The sequence below is a fragment of the Stomoxys calcitrans genome, chromosome 2 (genome assembly GCF_963082655.1).
Source record: "Stomoxys calcitrans chromosome 2, idStoCalc2.1, whole genome shotgun sequence".
Classification (NCBI taxonomy): domain Eukaryota; kingdom Metazoa; phylum Arthropoda; class Insecta; order Diptera; family Muscidae; genus Stomoxys; species Stomoxys calcitrans.
The window spans coordinates 207,545,267-207,564,382 of NC_081553.1; the positions used below are offsets into that span (position 1 = coordinate 207,545,267).

Here is a 19,116-nt window from a genome sequence, read left to right on the forward strand (position 1 = left end):
CCTAGACTCCGGCCTTGGTCCGGACCCTAGACTCCGAACTCGGTCCGGACCCTAGACTCCGACCTCGGTCCGGAGTCGAAATCGGAGTCTGACTATTGACAAAATTTTGGGACTCATTTGCTCACTTAGGCAATTTGTGTCCATTAGGACAATACAGTAGCGATAGACCTCTGGTGGGATGGAACCCACAACATCTGCACTGGTAATCGGTGTTCGCTGCCAACTCAGCTGCCAGGGCAATTTCATTAAATATTTACTCCAAAATTAATTTTCATAGAAGTAATTGACAAAATTGAGGCTGCGGAGTCTGACCCTGAACTCCGACCTCGGTCCGGACCCTAGACTCCGACCTCGGTCCTGACCCCAGACTACGACCTCGGTCCGGACACTAGACTCCGACCTCGGTCCGAAGTCGAAATCGGAGTCTGACTATTGAGACGGAGTCGAAATTAGGTTCGGAGTTCATCATGCTGGCCCCAACTTCGAACCGCACTCCGGCTCAATAGTCAGACCCCGATTTCGACTTCGGACCGATGTCGGAGTCTAGGGTCCGGACCGAGGTCGTAGTCTAGGGTCAGGACCGAGGTCGGAGTCCATGGTCAGACTCCGCAGCCTCGATTTTGTAAAGCATTTCTATGAAAATCAATTTTTGATTTTCGGAGTCTAGGGTCCGGACCGAGGTCGTAGTCTAGGATCCGGACCGAGGTCGGAGTCCAGGGTTAGACTCCGCAGCCTCGATTTTGTCAATCATTTCTATGAAAATCAATTTTGGAGGAAATTTTTAATGAAATTGCCCTGGCAGCTGAGTTGGCAGCGAACCAAATTTCGACCTCCTGCCTCTAAACCTCGATTCCGCAGCCCTGCACAAAATATTGATGTTAACACCAAATTTTGGGTAAATTTTAATATTTTTAAAAATTTCTATAAAATCTCAATAAATTTATAAAATCTCCACAAAATTTGCCATTTACCCACTTTTATCTCTTCTTATTCTTCTTCTAGAAATCCCGCACGAATGGAGATTTTCATCCCAAAAACTTTCAACGAAACCACCTAGCAAACTATCACAACAACAATAACCGCGTCAATTGGCAGAATACCCATTGGAATAACACCAACTCTAACATAATTCAATGGACACCGGGCAACAACAGTTATCGTAAAAATCAAAATTATTCCAATTCAACACCCAGAAACGATACGAAACATTTGCAGGATAGCAAAGCCAGTGGAACTCCCAATTTTCGCACGGATACAGAGGAGGGGAACTTTAAAAGCAAAGATAGCGAAAAGGATAGCAAGTTCAAGGATCGTAACGACAAAGATAAAGAAAGTAAAGATAAGGAAAGTAAGGATAATAGTACAACAATAAAGTTGCCCAATAATCAAAAGGAGACGGGAAGTGGTAAACCTCAAACGCCTGGCAAAACCAATAACAAGAAACTTGGCAACTGTAAACGGTTAACGCCTAAACGTCCTGTGCAAGAAGTTAGTCAAAAATCCGAGAAGCTACAAGCAACCAAAAGATTTGAAAATCCGGCAGTGGAGACAGCGAACTCTAAAAATTTCGAGAAGCTACCAGCAACCAAAAGCTTGGAGAACCCTAAAGTTGATACCACAAACTCCGAAAAGCTTAAAGCAACCAAAAGCGTTGAAACCCCAAAAGTCGATACCACAGGCAATCCTTTTAAAAAATCCAAACTTCAATCAGTTAAATTGCAACCAGTAAAGCTCAGCCCTCCCCTAAGGACTGCAAAAGTAAATCAAAAAGTTAATAAAAAGGAGGCTAAACCAAAAATATCGCCTCCAAAACAGGTAAAAAGAGGAAAACAATTTAAACGCAAATTCAAAAATGCCAACAATTTACCGGCAATAACGACCTCAACTTCAACTGAATGTGATACCAGCAGCCAGACACCTGAGAACAGCGATCCCATCCAGTCTGCCAAGGTTACTCAGACTACGACAGACGATTGGCAAAAAAGCGATACAAATTCAAATCAGTCAAACCCTGAATTGGCTTCTGAAAATATAACCACTAGCGAGGAAGTTTTAGTTTGTCCAGATATAATAACACAATCACCATCACCAGCAACTACACCCACACCGGCAGAGCACTTGCCGCCTGACTCTAGTTGCAAGGCTTTTAAATCAAACTGCAATGGGGATATTTTGGAATTAGAATCCCAACCAGTCTCTGCACCACTAGCCAGCCCTAGCCTAGAAACTGTTGATGGCCTAGAGACTGTTAATCAAAATTTCGAAACTTCTTCTGCTGCTAACAACGAACATAACCTTTTGGAAAACCTATACCAGCAGCAGCACATGACAAACGTTTTGCCGGAAGAGGATTTTATAGTTGAAACAAATTCTGAAAACCAACTCCTTAGTAAATCTGCTTTAGAAGAGACGAGCAGCAAACAACAAAACAGCGAAGAAGAGCCAGAGGATTCAGTATTACCAGGTGCAGGTTGTAGCAGCAGCAGCACTATTTCGGCCGATACACAAAGTGAGGGAGAAACCAAAGAGTTTCAGTTCCCGAAAATTTCATTGATACCCTTGTCACGGCTCATAGCTGCCGAGTTTTGGGAGGCACCACGTGGTGAGGACCCGCTGACACTAGACCTGGGTAACAAAGTGCAGCCATTAAACACCTCAGCAACAACGACAACAGCAACTACAACCCCTAGTACCCCACATAAGCATCACACGGTGTTTAGGCCTAATCTGGTGAAACGTAAACGCAACGTCTCGACATGCAGCAATACCTCCACCAGCAGCAATACAGCCTCAGCGGCTGAGAATATTGTGGACAAGCTGGTGACTATGAACAAAATCAATATCAAGGATATAATCAATAGCACCCACACCAAATACGACGAGGCTCTCAAGCTACAAGCCCGCAAGCGTCTCAGAGAGGAAATACGACGTCAGTTAAAGACCCTGAACATAGAACCCACTAGGAATCCGGCTAATGCGGAATTTGTACCCGACGAAATTGTAGATTCCATAAATATACCGGATTTGGTCTTGGAAGAGATAAGAAAGGCTTTGGGCTACAATTTACTACAGATAAGCGAAGGTATTAAGGAAGAAGAGAACGAAAGCCTGCCAGACTGCAACGATTTGAGTAAGCTAATAGTGGATGTAGAGCAGCCAGAGACGAACGCAGTCACAGCACCAACACCACCATCACCAGACCCAGTTCAGGCTTTGCCTGAAACTACAAACGAGCCTTTGGAAACCAACCCCAGCCAGGCAATGAAGGATATCTCAGCCACAGCTATAAAAATGGAAGAACAAACTGTGACCAACGAGGAGGGGGTTCAGAAGAAGATGAGCAAAGAGGAGAAGAAAGTCAAAAAATATCGCAAACATAAAGAATCTCACAAAACCAAGACACCAAGCTCTAAGAAGAGTTCCAAAAAGGACAAACTTCCCTCTAGCAATGACATTATAGTTCTAGATTCATCCTCCAACTCTTCTTCGGCTAGCAGCTCCTCCTCGGCCTCCTCCTCCTCATCTTCCTCATCATCATCCTCCTCGTCTTCGTCCAGCGATTCAGAGTCGGATGCATCCAAGAAATCATCCTCTTCGGCCATTAAACGTAAACGCATGAAACTTAAAGTCGATGCTGAGAATGTGGTCGATAGCTTTGAGAAGCTGATAGTGCCCAGCTTAAGTGATGTACTGCAGGAGCGCTATCGCACGAAATTTTCCAATTCTACCAATACCAAATTGCATTTTATAGCCTGCATCTGTGTCAGTGATTATAATTCGGAGAAATTTTCCAAAATGGAATTGGCCAAAGTTCAAAGAAACCTCAAATCCTCGGACTGTTCCATGGCCCTAGAGTTTCTGATGCGGGAAATTGTCAATGTATTCAATAAACAAAAGCAGGTGGCCAAATTGGGAGAACAGAACAGTGGCAAGGCGGCAGGCCATAAAACGTCTAATACTCCCGAAAAGGAACCCCCCCAGTCAAAGGAGAAAAGGAAAAAGAAATCCATACAAACTCGCCCAAGCAATGGGGGTGGTACATCCTCCCCCGACACCACCAAGAGGATGGATGAGGATGCAGAAACCCCTTGCCACTCTGCCAGGCATAAGGATGAGGACAAAGCCAATAGCATACAGAAGTGTGTTTCAAAGGTGCTGTCCTTATACCGCCAAGAAATGAAAACTGCTGCCGTGGCTTCACAGCAACAATCAAATGTGGAGTCAGTGGTGGCACCCTGTCCCCAGCAGGCTGTTGCTTCATCTTCAACAAATCAACATCAGCCAAGTGAAGTCGCCAAACATACATTCAACGGCGACAGCATGCACCACTCATTGGCAGCAGTGGCATCAACGGCACCCACTCTGGCAGCGGCAAGCTCTTCGTCGTCCTCCACCTCCTCCTTCTGCTATAATGGTTTAAAACTGCACAAGGATGAAAGTGCTTCGCATAATCTCAATAGGATTAATCAGCTACAAAGGGAAACCGAAAATCAATACAATCATATCAGAAGTCTGACAAATTTCAATTCCAATCCGGATTATAGTCTCTTGCCCCTGGACACCGCCTCCATGCGTTTGACTTCCAGCCTATTTGATTTTCCCACCTCTTCAACTGCCTCGACTACGTCCTTCACCACCCAGCCATCTACGATTCCAGCATTCGATTTGGAAATTTTGAAAAAGCAAAGTCCCATAGGCGAGGCGGTGGTTAATAACTTGCGTGAGATCGATGTCAAGCTCATGGAGCTGCACAAGCGTAAAATGTACATAGAGGAAATGATATTGAAATTGCAAAAGGATAAAATGGACACTGATCTCTTGACCATCAAATTGCAAAATGAAAAATTCATACTTCTCAATACAGCCATGACTGCTAATGTGACCAACTCAGCGGCTACAGCTGTCAATGCGGAATTAATGAAGAGCCAGGCTAGTAGCAGTAGCAGTAGCAGTCCTATGGAGTCAAATCTGAAAATTGTTAAAACTGAAACCGTAGAATTAACAGATGATGATCAAGAGTTACCCCCAAATCCAGCTCCCACGATAGAAAAAATCAGGGAGCAGGCACCCTTGCCACATAAGCAGAGGGAAGAGGAAACTCCAAATAAACCAACTGCTGCCAGTCGCAACAAGCTTACTGAGTCTAATAGCAAACCAAACCGCCTCTCAAGTGAGGAGCCTGAAAACCGACTTAGGCAGCCAACTGAGAAAAGTTGCAAAGACAGTCGCAAAGAAACCCCAGCTAAGCGTAAATCGAATGTCTACACCAAAGTAAGCACTTCCAGCGAAAGGGGTAAAAGAAAAAGATCTCCAGACTCCATGTCATTTGGTGAGACCTACAAACGTCTGTGTCAAAAGGCCCAGCAAGCAAAGTCCCACGATAATCGGGAGGTTAGCAGCAGTGGCCATAAAACCACAAAACATCGTGATAGTCCCAAGGATGAAAGTATTTCCCCTCATTCAAGAATAGGCAGCACTCCAAGAAGCGAAACTTCCATGCCAGCCATTTCAGAGGAGAAAACTTCAAAATCCCAAAACCACAATTCAAAAACAAATTCTGCCAGGCATACATCATCACCCAGAAATTGCCAACAAGGCACTTCAAAAACCCCCAGCAAGCCTAGCGAACCCATTGAAATAGAAGATAATGAATCTGCAGTGGCACAACAATTGGAGAAACCCAATTCCGAGGCCAAAACTATGCCCAGGCAAACAAGTGGTCAAGTAGTAACGATTGTCGATACCGAACGAACTCCTTTAAAAATCTCCCAAGCCATTGCATTGGACGAGGCCAATCGTCCATCAACCTCCACCGCAACACCGCCCTTACCAGCTGTCTCACCACCACTTTCTGTGGCCAGTACAAATACTTCCCATCATGGTGATGAGGCAAACAAAGATCTGCAAGAGTCTAAATATAAAAATATGCCCTGCCAATTATTCGAAGGATTGCAATCGCCCATAGCACAAATAAGGGTTTTCGATAACACAATACTCGCCTCTTCGGAAGATGGTAAAATCTATTCGTTTAATGCCTCCACCCTGCAATTGCACAACACCTTTCACAAACACACCGAAGCCATAACACAAATGTGTGTGTGTGAGAATAGGGGATTTGTTTTTACAACTTCATTGGATGGCTATATGAAGAAATCCTTACTGGAGGTAAGCATTTTTGATGATTTTCTTAGTGTTGTTAGTGAAACCAAAGGGTGACCAGCTTACCAGCTAGAATCTTGTAGCCAATATTGAAATGGGTCTTATTTGTTGCATCTCAATCGGAGTTATGCGATCCAAGAAGCGCCTTTTGTTTTGGCATATCCCTACACAAGGAGAAAAAATTCCAACAAAATTTTGCGCACTCTAGTGGCTCAGAGTGTCAAATTGGCTCAGAGTGTCTAATCGGTTTATATGGCAGCTTTAATCAGGTTATCAACGGATATAGACCATACTTATTGGAAGTCATACCAAAACGACCTTTGCAAAATTTCAGCCGAATCGGATAAGAATTGTGCCGTCTAAAAGCTCAAGAAGTCTAATCGGGAGATCGGTTTATATGGCGGCTATAGCAGGTTATGGACTGATTTAGACTATCTTGGCACAGTTGGTGGATGTCATTCCTCAACAATATGGGCAAAATTTCAGCCGAATCGGATAAGAATTCCACCTACTAAAAGCTCAAGAAGCCTAATCGAGAGACCGATTTATATGGCAGCAATATCAGGTTAGGAACCGATTTTAACCATAAACAAAGTGGTTGGAAGTGATACCAAAACATCACGTGAAAAATTTTAGCCAAATCGGATAATAATTGCGTCCTCTAGAGGCTCAAGAAGTCAAGACCCACGATCGATTTATATCGCAGCTATATCAAATGACCCATTTACAATCCCAACCGACCTACACTACTAAGATATATTTGTGCAAAATTTCAAGCATCTAGTGTACTCCTTTGAAAGTTTGGGTGCTTTTGACAGACAGACAGACGGACGGACGGATCGTCATGATCGATCGATCGAGAAGAATATATGTACTTTAGGGGGTCTTAGACGCAGCATATTTCGAGTTGTTACAAACGGAATTATTGGGTTGCCCAAAATCTAATTGCGGATTTTTCATATAGTCGGCGTTGACAAATTTTTTCACAGCATGTGACTCTGTAATTGCATTCTTTCTTCTGTCAGTTATCAGCTGTTACTTTTAGCTTGCTTTAGAAAAAAAGTCTAAAAAAGTATATTTGATTAAAGTTCTTTCTAAGTTTTGTTTTAAAAATGCATTTACTTTCTTTTAAAAAATCCGCAATTACTTTTTGGGCAACCCAATAGTATATCCCCATCCTATGGTGGAGGGTATAATAATTGATTCGAGTCATTTTTAATTGAATTTGATTTTTTTTTCAAATACAAATTCAAAAATTAATTAATACAATTATTTTTTTAATTGAATCTGAAATTAATTGATTTTGTTCAATAATTTTTCTAATCGAGTCTTAAAAAATGTTCAAATATGTATGGTGCATAAGTAAATGTGAAAGCTACTTTGTCCCATACAATATAAAGGGGGGGGGGAGATTTCAAAGACCCATACGTCCCACACTTTGACAAATCTGGAACATACCATGGCAGCCGGTTCCACGTGCCGTGTTAACCCTTCATAGGCTAAGGGCTGCCGCCTCAGTGTACAACACACTGCTACGACAACAGCACCCCTAGGACACCACTACCCGACACCCGAAATTTACTGGAGAACCTCCTCGGCGGAGTTTTTTTTTTACGGATGGCTACAGAACTTTGCCCAAACACCGCATCTCAAGTCCATGTTCCATCTGTGTATCACATTTACTAGTTAATTGGAATTTTCGAAAATTTTAATTATTTTTTAATTGGATAAATTAAAAAATTAATTGAAAATTTCAATAATTTTTTATACCCACCACCATAGGATAGGGGGTTAATTCATTTAGTCATTTCGTTTGCAACACATCAAAATATCCATTTTCGAACCTACAAAGTATATATATTTCGGATCGTCGGTAAATTCTAGGACGATTTATCGATGTCCGTGTGTCTGTCCGTCCGTTCGTCTCTTGTAATCACTCTACAGCCTTTAAAAATTGAGATATTGAGCTGAAATTTGGCACATATACGTCTTTTTGCTTCACGCAGGTTAAGTGCCTGAATGGGCCAAATCGGACCATATTTGGATATAGCTGCTATATAGACCGATCTGCGGATAAAGGGTCTGAAGCCCATAAAAGCTAAAATTGTTACCCTATTTCAATATAATTTGAAACAGAGAGTTGTTGTAAGCCTCCCGACATCCGATCCTAATATAATCCAGATCGGACTATATTTAGATATAGCTGTCATATAGACCGATCTGCCAATAAAGGTTCTAAAGCCCATAAAAGCTGTATTTCTTACGCGATTTCGCTGACATCTAAAACAGTGAGTTGTTGTAAGCTTCCTGGTATCCGATCGAAATATGGTTCAAATTGGACTATATTTAGATATTGCTGTCATATAGACCGATCTGCCGATAAAGGTTCTAAAGCCCATAAAAGCTTAATTTATATCCCGATTCCGCTTAAATTTGAAACAGTGAGTCATTTTATGACTCTCGATATACGACTTAAATATGGTTTAGATCGGACTATATTTGGATATAGCTGCCATATAGGCCGATCTGCCGATAAAGGGTCTAAAGCCCATAACAGCTTTATTTTTTACCCGATTTCACTTAAATTTAAAACAGGGAGTTGTTTTAAGCCTTCCCATTTCCGACTCAAACATTGTTCAAATCGACCAAACTTTATAGATATTGTGGTAGTCGTCGAGGAAAGCCTTGTACAAAGTTTTTGGGGAAGATTGGTCAATAAATGCGCTTGCAGTTGCTTTAGGAGTAAAAATCGGGCGATATATATATGAGAGCTATATCTAAATCTGAACCGATTTCGGCCGAACTTTATAGAAATTGTGGAAGTCGGCGAGGAAAGCGTTGTACAAAGTTTTTGGGAAGATAAATGTGCTTGCAGCGGCTCTAGGAGTGAAAATCGGGCGATATATACATATATATGAGAGCTATATCTAAATCTGAACCGATTTCTATGAAATTCACCAGTGATGCCAAGAGTCAAAAGAAAACCCTACCAAATGTGTGTCTGTATGTTCGTCTGTGTGTCTGCCCATGTTAATTTGTGTACAAACTACAGGTCGCAGTTTTCATCCGTCCATCTTCAAATTTGGTACAGGCATGTTTTTCGGCGCAGAGTCGATCGGTATACTTATCAATGGGTCTATATCTCTTCCTTTTGGGTGTTACAAATAAATTCATTAAGTTATAATAGTGATCTAGGGTATAAATAAGATGATTATTATATGCATGATGGTGGGTATCCAAAGTTCGGCACGGCCGAACTTGACATGTTTTGCTCTTTGTTTTAATTGATCCAGTTAAAAAAGTAATTGAAAATTTTCGATAATTTTTTTAATTGAAATTTTGTTTCATTACAATTTCGCTGGATCGTTGGATCAATTAATTTCACTGATTGATATTATCATTATTGTGATTGAAGCCTTTTCGATTAAAAAATTAATTGGATCAATTAATTTCGTGATTGAAATCGATATTTATTTTTTTCTGTGTACTATGTCCGGGCCGTATCTCATATACCCCCTTGGCATAAGTGCCTTAGTAGCATATACTGCATTACCTAGGACCAAGGTGAACAACTTTAAGAAGCAAATTGTCCCAAGAACATTCCGTTAAGGAACATGGGGAATATTTTCACATATCAGTGAGTGCGGTTTGATTTAAGTTTAAGCTCTTTGGTAAGAAACCTCGCTATCCGAATGGCTTTCCGCAGTACGACACCTCTTTGGGGAGAAGTTTTTAAATGGCATAGTTCCTCACAAATGTCGCCAGCATTAGGAGGGCACAACCACCCCTCAAAAATTTTCTGATGTTCTTGCCAGGATTAATGCCATATTTATTGCTTACATATATTTATCCTGGATCATAATTGCAAGATCAAGATACCATAAACGTTTTAACTTTTGCTTTTCCTTATAAACCCTGATAATTTTAATTTTTATTTAATTTCAGAACTTATCTTCCGGAACTCAATCTGTATATCTAAAGGAACCTTTGCAGACGCTTGATATACAATGGGACACTGCTTACACGGGCAGTAGATGGGGCAATATATACATAACTCATATTTTGGTAAGTACAGAAATGATGAAAAAAAAAAAAAAAAAAAACATTTCCAATTTTTTTTTTTTTGGAAAAATGGAAAATTTATAAAGATTTTTAAACGACCATAAAATCCATAAAAGCGGTGAAATAACCATAAAAAAGCAGGTAAAAGCGTGGTAAGTTCGGCCAGGCCGAATCTTATATACCCTCCACCATGGATCGTATTTGTCGAGTTCTTTTCCCGGCATCTCTTCTTAGGCAAATAAGGATATCAGAAAAGATTTGCTCTGCTATTAAAGCGATATCAAGATATGGTCCGGTTTGGACCACAATTAAATTATATGTTGGAGACCTGTGTAAAATGTCAGCCAATTCGAATAAGAATTGCGCCCTTTGGGGACTCAAGAAGTAAAATGGAGAGATCGATTTATATGGGAGCTGTATCGAGCTATAGACCGATTCAGACCATAATAAACACGTATGTTGATGCTCATGAGAGAATCCTTCGTTCAAAATTTCAGGCAAATCGGATAATAATTGCAACCTCTAGAGGCTCAAGAAATCAAGATCCCAGATCGGTTTATATGGCAGCTATATCAGGTTATGAACCGATTTGAACCTTATTTGACACAATTGTTGAAAGTAAGAATAAAATACGTTTACAATTTCCATTCGTTTTTCCATCTATCTTTCCCTAGGCATTGCCATTTCCATGGCCATTAATGAACCTTCTCTATGTGTTGGCTACGCCACTTGTCTGCCAATTTTTATTATGCGAAAGTCATAATGTTCGATTTAAAATTTATTGGTGCGACGTGATTATAATTCACGGCTGACTTCCCATTCGAGTATACATATTATAATTTATTTTCTTTGTCTTCTCGTTTGTTTTACGGGTATTAAGTTTCTACCCCAGAACTACATGCAAATCTCAGGAAAGGCGTTGTTTCCCCATAGTTCTCCCTTGTACCAAGAATTCGTTTTGCAGCCAGACAGGCACACCTTAGTAATCACTAGCAAGTGCATAAATGGTTGGTTGGGTTGCAGCTGTCAGGACAGCAAAACTCGAAGAATGCATTGCTTCATTGCATGGCTGCTACATACATATACAAAGCAGCCATTATTGTCCTAGAAAGAACCCCCTGGGTAGAAGCATTTTCAATAGTTTTCGATAACTCCTCCTTTAGAAGGAGGAGCTGTCTTATTCGTTGTTAGTTGTTAACAATATTGTTTGTTGTATATAAATTTTATTGTCTAAATAAATACAAATGCACATAGAAATAAGGCAAATGGAGTAGCATAACGTCTAGTTGGAAGTCAGACGTCTGCGTGGAGAAAATTTTTTTTGTCAAACTGAAATAGTTCTCTTGGAATGGGCGGAGTTTTTATTTCTATTTTGTTAACAAATATCTAAAAAATAAATAAAAGTGCTGTCTACATGTTATAGAGCAGGAGCCGCTGCTTCATTTGGGCAAAAATGTTGCGAAGAATCCGCAGACTATGAATCATTCAAATATTAATCAGACTAGCATAGCCACGGTCGCTTAGCTACCCCCGATGCTACACCCAATGTCAAGGTGTAACTGTATCCAAAAGCTGAGAAGCTAAAGCCGTGAAGAATATATCATTTTGTATGTTTTAGGACCTTAATGTACGAATTAATAAAAAGTCTTCTAGACGTCCAATATATATATTATGAAGGTGTAAATGTATCCCAATTTTAAGAGTTGTAGCTCAATTTTTTACCATTTTGTACGTTTTAGTACCTTAGTGTACAAATTAAAAAAAAAAAAACTTCTAGTCGCCTCGTATGTACTCTCAGGGTATACCTCTCTCCCAAGTTTCAGAGCTATAGCTCAATAGGTAAATAAAGTACAGTTTTGTACGATTTAGTACCTAAGTGGACGAATTTCACAAAACTCTTCTAGTGGCGCAATAAATACTGTGAACGTGTATCTCTATCTCAAATTTCGTAGCTCTATCTCAATCCGGAAGGAAAGTTCCTTTTAGCAACTCAATGTACAATTTGGAAAAATTCTTCTAGTTCTAGACTCTCAAAGTGTAACTACATCCCAATTTTGAGAGTTTTAGCTCAATATGTAAAGAAAGTACCATTTTGTACGTTTAGGTACCAAAATGTACGAATTTCAAAAAAAAAATAAATTCTAGTCGGCCAGTCAAGGTTTCAAATATACCACAATAAGTACATTGCTTTCACTTCTGGTACATTCTGTATTCCCGTTCTCTGTAGGCGAGGATAAACTATTTCGTAATATTTTTCAATTTTTGGCAACAAAATGTACGAATTTTGAATACATCATTCTGTCCCCCATCATATTTTTCCTAGTTGTATCTACGTGCACATTAGGCGCCTCGGTAGCCTAGTTGGTAGCGTGCTTGGATTACCAGTGCAGGGTTCGTGATTCCCGTTCGATTCCCGCCAGAAGCCTTAGTCTATCGCTACTGTGGTTCACAATGGACTTAAAATTGTCTAAGTGAGTCTGTATAGGACTGCCACTCTTACCTAATCTAACCTATGTACGTGCTAAATTTCATATCTCTAGCTCCATTTGTAAAAACAAATACCAAATGGTACCAATTGCGTACGTTTTCTCACGTAACCAGTACTATTTTCAATTTTTTTTTCTTTTCACTTTCATTATTTCCCCATCAGATGTCTTTTAAGACCGATTTAGATTTTCTAACTCTTCACCCGTTTCGTACATTTTTGGTACCTTTTTTAGTACCTAAATGTAAAAATTTCCAAAAACTCATAAAGTCAACCCATTAAGGTCGCCAAAGTGTAGATACCAATTTCAGTACCAAATGTACGAATTGTGAAAAAATCATTTAGTCACCCCTCATATATTTCCTAGTTGTACCAACATGCCAAATTTCAGACCTCTAGCTCCATTTGAAAAGGAGGTACCAATTTCAGTACCAAATGTACGAATTGTGAATAAATCATTTAGTCACCGCTCATATATTTCCTAGTAGTTGTACCAACATGCCAAATTTCAGACCTCTAGCTCCATGTGAAAAGAAGGTACCAATTTCGGTACCAAAATGTACGGATTGTGAAAAAATCATTTAGTCACCCATCATACATTTGCTGGTTGAACCTACATGCCAAATTTCAGGCTTAAGCTGCATCTGTAAATAAAGTACCTACTGATACCAATATGGTTCGAAAAATGTACAAATTGTGAATGGAACATTTAGTAACCCATCATACAATATATTTCCTAATTGTATCTACATATAACATTTAACATAGTAATCCATCATATATTTCCTAGTTGTATCTATATACCGAATTTCAGACCTCTGGCTCCATTTGTAAAGAAAGTACCAAAAGGTACCAATGGCGATACTAAACGTACGTTTTCTCACATAACCCGTACTATTTTTCGGTGCATGGAGCAGGAGTATAGTCGAATATGTTATGAATTGTTGTGTGAACATAAACAGCACACAGTGGGATAGAATCGAAAAAACAAAGTAAAAAATCTTTCATTTGAGAACAGTTAGAGATAAAAGCCACCTTAGTCTTTACATCTTTCTGTCTGTTTGTCCATGTTAATTTGGTCGCGATTCTCACCGATAATATCGCCATTTATTAGCATATTCTAACAAAATTTTACAAGAGAGATTTTCCGGTGTCTCTCGAAATTCCTAGAGATTTTCATCGAAATCATTTCACATTTAGATATATCTGCCATATACAGGGTGATTTTTTAGCTATTATCTTTTTTGGCAACACTGGTTTAAACAGCTCACGCACTTTTCGTATTTTGTTTTACTGTCAAACATCTTCAGTTTGGTCTATAATTAAACAATGAATCGTCTTGCAAACGAAGAACGCTTGCAAATTATTGAATTTTATTATCAAAATGCGTGCGCTGCTAAAAAAGTTAATCGAGCGCAAAATTGTGTTCAGCGACAAAGCTCATTTTTGGCTCAATGGGTGCGTAAATAAGAAGAATTGTCGATTTTGGAGCGCAGATCAGAAGCAGAAGCATTACAAGAGCTACCAATGCATCCAGAAAAAGTCACAGTTTGGTGCGGTTTATGGGCTGGTGACATCATTGGACCGTACTTCTTCAAAGATGATGCGAGTCGTAACGTAACTGTGAATGGTGAGCGCTACTGTGAGAAGGTATCCAACTTTTCTTTTTGCATAACATGTGGTTTCTGCAAGACGTTGTCGGCGAGTTCTGTGAACATTTTATTTCGCGTTCGGGACCGGTCAATTAGCCGCCTAGATCGTGCGATTTAACGCTTTTCGACTTTTTTTTGTTGGGATATGTTAAAGCTCATGTCTATACACGCAAGCCCGCTTCCATTGAAGCATTGAAAAATAACATTGAAGCATTTATTCGTGATGTACGGGCCGAAAGAGTCAAGAAAGAGAGGCGCAGTCAGGTCAACATTTGTATGAAATAATCTTCAACCATTAAATTATACGGACCGTATTATCTGTCTGAATTTTATGTTTTTTTTTAGAAAATTGTTCCTATAGCTCTTAAAATAATCACCCTTTAAATGCATCGCCCGATTTTCACTTCTAAAGCTTTTGCAAGCGCTTTTATCCACCTATCTTCTTAAAATTTTGCACAACACTTAATTTTACTAGTACTACAAACAGTGCAGATTTTTATCAAAATCGGTTCAGATTTAGATATAGCCCCTATATATATGTTTGTCCGATTTTGAGCAATGTGCAATAATGTGGTCATTTATTAAGCGATTGTCACGAAAGGCTCTGTCCTTTCTCCCACTCTTTTTATTCCCACCACCATAGGATAGAGGTATACTAATCTAGTCATTCCGTTTGTAACACCTCGAAATATTGATCTAGAAGCCCATAAAGTATATATATTCTTGATCATCTCGACATTGTGAATCGAACTAGTCCTGTCCGTCCGTTCGTCTGTCGAAATCACGATAGCGGTCGAACACGTAAAGCTACCAGCTAGAAATTTTGCACAGATACTTAATATTTATGTAGTTCGTTGGAGATTGCAATTGGGCCATATCGGTTCAGATTTGGATATAGCTGCCATATAAACCGATTTCCCGATTCGACTTCTTGAGCCCCTGGAAGCGGCAATTTTTATCCGATTTGGCTGAAATTTCGCACGTAGTATTCTGTTCCAACGACTGTGCCAAGTAGGGTCGGAATCGGTCTATAACCTGATATAGATCCCATATAAACCGATCTCCTGATTTGACTTCTTGAGCCACTGGAAGCCTCAATTTTTGTTCGATTTGGCTGAAATTTGCCACATAGTGTTCTGTTATGAATTCCAACAACTGTGCTAAGTACGGTCTGAATCGGTCTATAACCTGATATAGCTTCCATATAAACCGATCTCCCGATTTGACTTCTTGAGCCCTAACAAGCCGCAATTTTTGTCCGATTTGATTGAAATTTTGCATGTAGTGTTTTGTTATGACTTCCAACACTGTGACAAGTACGGTCCAAATCCGTCTTAAACCCGATATAGCTCCCATATAAACCGATCTTCCGATTTGACTTCTTAAAGTCCTTACAAGCCGCAATTTTTGTCCGATTAGGCTGAAAGTTTGCCAGCGAAGTTCTGTTACGACTTCCAACAACTGTGCCAAATACGGCCAAAATCAGTCTTCTAGGTTAACCGGTCTCTCGATCATCCTTGTTCGGTTCCTAGAAGCTTTTATTTTTGCTGGTTTGACAGAAGTTTGATATGTAGAATAAAAATATTTTTTAGCAGAATCCATTGTGGTGGGTTTCCAAGATTTAGCCCGGCCGAAATTAGCACGCTTTTACTTGTTCTTATTTTCATTGACGATTTGGGTCGATACTGGGTCTGACCGCGAATCCGATATACTCCTTCGCGCATGACAGCAACCTCTGTTATGCGACCACAGGCCTAGTCTTCGAGAGATTGAAGACAGGAGGCGGATTATGGACGTAACACTCTGTCAGGATTTGCTGGCAATTTCTGAGTGGGCTCGAATGAACAAAGTAGATTTTAATGCACGCAAAACACAGTGCTGTTTGTTGTTCCACAAACGATTCACTAATACTTTACAATCGTCAAAATCTAACGCCGGTGTAGATATCAAACATTCAGAGGCTCTTGATGTTTTGGGCATGAGGATTCAATGTAATATCCATTGATCCAAACATGTACTCGAAGTGTCAAAAGAAGCATTCAAGTGCTTGGGCTTAGGTGTAAGAAATATTTCACTCCCTCTGATCTTCTTAATATATACGCTGCGTACATCAGACCAAAGATGGAATATAACTCGCATATGTTGTCCGGAGTTCCAAAATCATCCCTGGAGCTGCTTGCCCGTGTCCAGTGGCGGACGTTGGTGTTGATTGGAGATGGTAGGGTATCCAACTCTATTGTTTCCCCTGAACATTGTCGAAACATTGTGGGTTGTGTGCCGCCGATCTATCGATTGTAACACGGTGCGTGAGGTTGTTTCTCAGAAATACAAGATTTTCCAGAACCGCATACCGGTTTGAAATCGATTGGCCAGCTGCTCGGACCATGCACTAGCGAGAAAATTCTTTTTCGCAAGGACGGTTCGTATGTGAAATCGGCTGATGTCTTTCCCCCTACTTACGACATCCAGAAATTCAAAACAAATGTCAATAAACATTATTCCCTTTTTCACACCTTCGATTCTTAACTATCCTCCCCAAAATACTGCACTGCATATTTTGGGGGACATCCGCTGCGTGTTGATTAGAAAAAAATCGATTTGACTGCAAGGTATTATAGGTTTAAAATCCAAAATTCAATCTTCATTATTTATCAAAAGCAATACAGTTAATTCTAAGCTAGGACATTTAGTTGGTAATGTTAAACATTACCAACAATAACTTGTAACAAATGCATTTATATATGCTATCTCTTTCTTGAGTGCAGTTGAAAATGCTCATTGGTTATGTGCAGTAAGCCATAACTTCTACATCAGGCAGCAACAACAATTTTAGTATTTAGAATAAATCCAAAAATTAAAAATGGGTTCCAATGTATAGTTAAAGTTTGGCAAAAAAGAAGGAGGCTCTAATACGGGATGCTTATATCTTGTTGTGCTTGTTTTGTTTAACCCTGTCTATCATGTTTAGCAAGACACAAAAATTCCCTACTGCAGGCAAGAGATGTCGCTTTGTTTCTGTTGTCATTGCTCTCACTCACTGCAATTGAGAGTGTTGAACCTAAGCAAAGTACTCATTAGACAGCTGCGTTCTCCGTATCCCCTCACAATAACTTATTCTCTCTCTCTCTTTCCCCCTTTTCGTTGATATGTTTGTATAGAAATATTGCACTATTTTGGATGTCATTGCAATTGCGCATGCCCTGCACTGATGCACTTGTAGTTGTGTCATATATAATATACTTTGCAAAGGGAGCAGTGAGACAAAACGCATTAAGAGGCAAAACCATATTGGTAATAGTAATTGTCCCTACCCCTTTTCTTATTTGCCATAATATGTACATTTATTGTTTTTTTTTTTATTTTTGTTTGCTTATATGTACATGTTGTTGTTAGCTTATAGTCTATTTACGTGCAAACATTTTTTCTTTTATATCTTTTAGAATCCATTCTTTGTCTTTGGTTTATCTTTGGTTGGCTATAGGTTGCATGTTTGCTTGATAACCATATTGTTGTAATGTGGGCGTTTTCTCGTAATAATCATCGCCATTCCTATTGGTCGTTTGAAATGTTTGCTTATTTATTTATATACAGACCCTATTTGTTTATTTATGTACATCAAAACACACTACTGCTAGGGAAATCTATGCAATTCTTATTACTTGCAGACATAGAGATTTAACAATGCACTTTATAATATAAACCGATTTCAAATTTCTGTTCGATTTGGCTAAAATTTTGGACATAGTGTTCTTTTATGACTTCCAACAACTGTGCCAAATACGGTATAAATCGGTCAAGCACATGGTGGAGTTCCCATATAAACCGATCTCCCGATTTGACTTCTTGAGCCCCCGGAAGCCTCACTTTTCATCCGATTTGGCTGAAATTTTGCACATAGTGTTCTGTTATGACTTTTAACAACTGTGCTAAATACGGTGCAAATCGGTCAAGAACCTGATATAGTTCTCATATAAACCGATCTCCCGATTAGAATTCTTGAGCCCCTGGAAGCCGCAATTGCTGTTCGATTTGGGTGGAATTTTGCACATAGTGTTCTGTTATGACTTCCAACAACTGTGCCAAATCGGTAAAGAACCTGATATAGCTCCCATATAAACCGATCTCCCGATTTGCAAGAACCTCATATAGCTCCCATATAAAACGATCTCCCGATTTGACTTCCTGAGCCCCTGGAAGCCTCATTTTTATCCTATTTGACTGGAATTTTGCACATAGTGTTCTGTTATAACTTTTAACAACTATGCTAAATACGGTATAAATCAGTCGAGAACATGATGTAGCTCCCATATGAACCGATCTCTCGATTTGACTTCTTGAGCCCTTACAAGACGCGATTTTTATCCGATTTGGCCTAAATTTTGCATATAGTGTTCAGTTATGACTCTCAACACTGTGCCAAGTACGGTCCAAATCGTTTAATAACCAGATATAGCTCCATGGTGATGGGTTCCCAAGATTCCGCCCGGCCGAACTTAGCATGCTTTTTACTTGTTTTGTATAATTTTAAATACTGATTCAAAACAAGGGATGACTCCGAAGATAGTTGACGTGCTTCCAGATCTGGTTTTTGTGGGAACTATCTTAAATCTATGGATGCCACCGTGGCGCAGAGGTAAGCAAGTCTGCCTATGACGCCAAACGCCTGGTTTCTTATCACGGATGAAAATTGCAACATGTTCTTTGTGCACAAATTTACACGGACAGACAGACGCACACGGCTAATTCGAATCAGAAAGC

At 39.7% G+C, this 19,116-nt stretch overlaps 1 protein-coding gene across 1 annotated transcript in view; it reads left to right on the forward strand.

Moving 5' to 3' along the window:
* LOC106082480 (bromodomain-containing protein DDB_G0270170) overlaps nt 1-19,116 on the forward strand; it is a 118,364-nt gene that overhangs the window by 89,127 nt on the left and 10,121 nt on the right. Inside the window, exons 3-4 of the mRNA XM_013245024.2 lie at nt 1,003-6,165; nt 10,105-10,224. Of these exons, the coding sequence (XP_013100478.2) occupies nt 1,003-6,165; nt 10,105-10,224 (5,283 nt within the window). The remainder of the gene's footprint in view (nt 1-1,002; nt 6,166-10,104; nt 10,225-19,116) is intronic.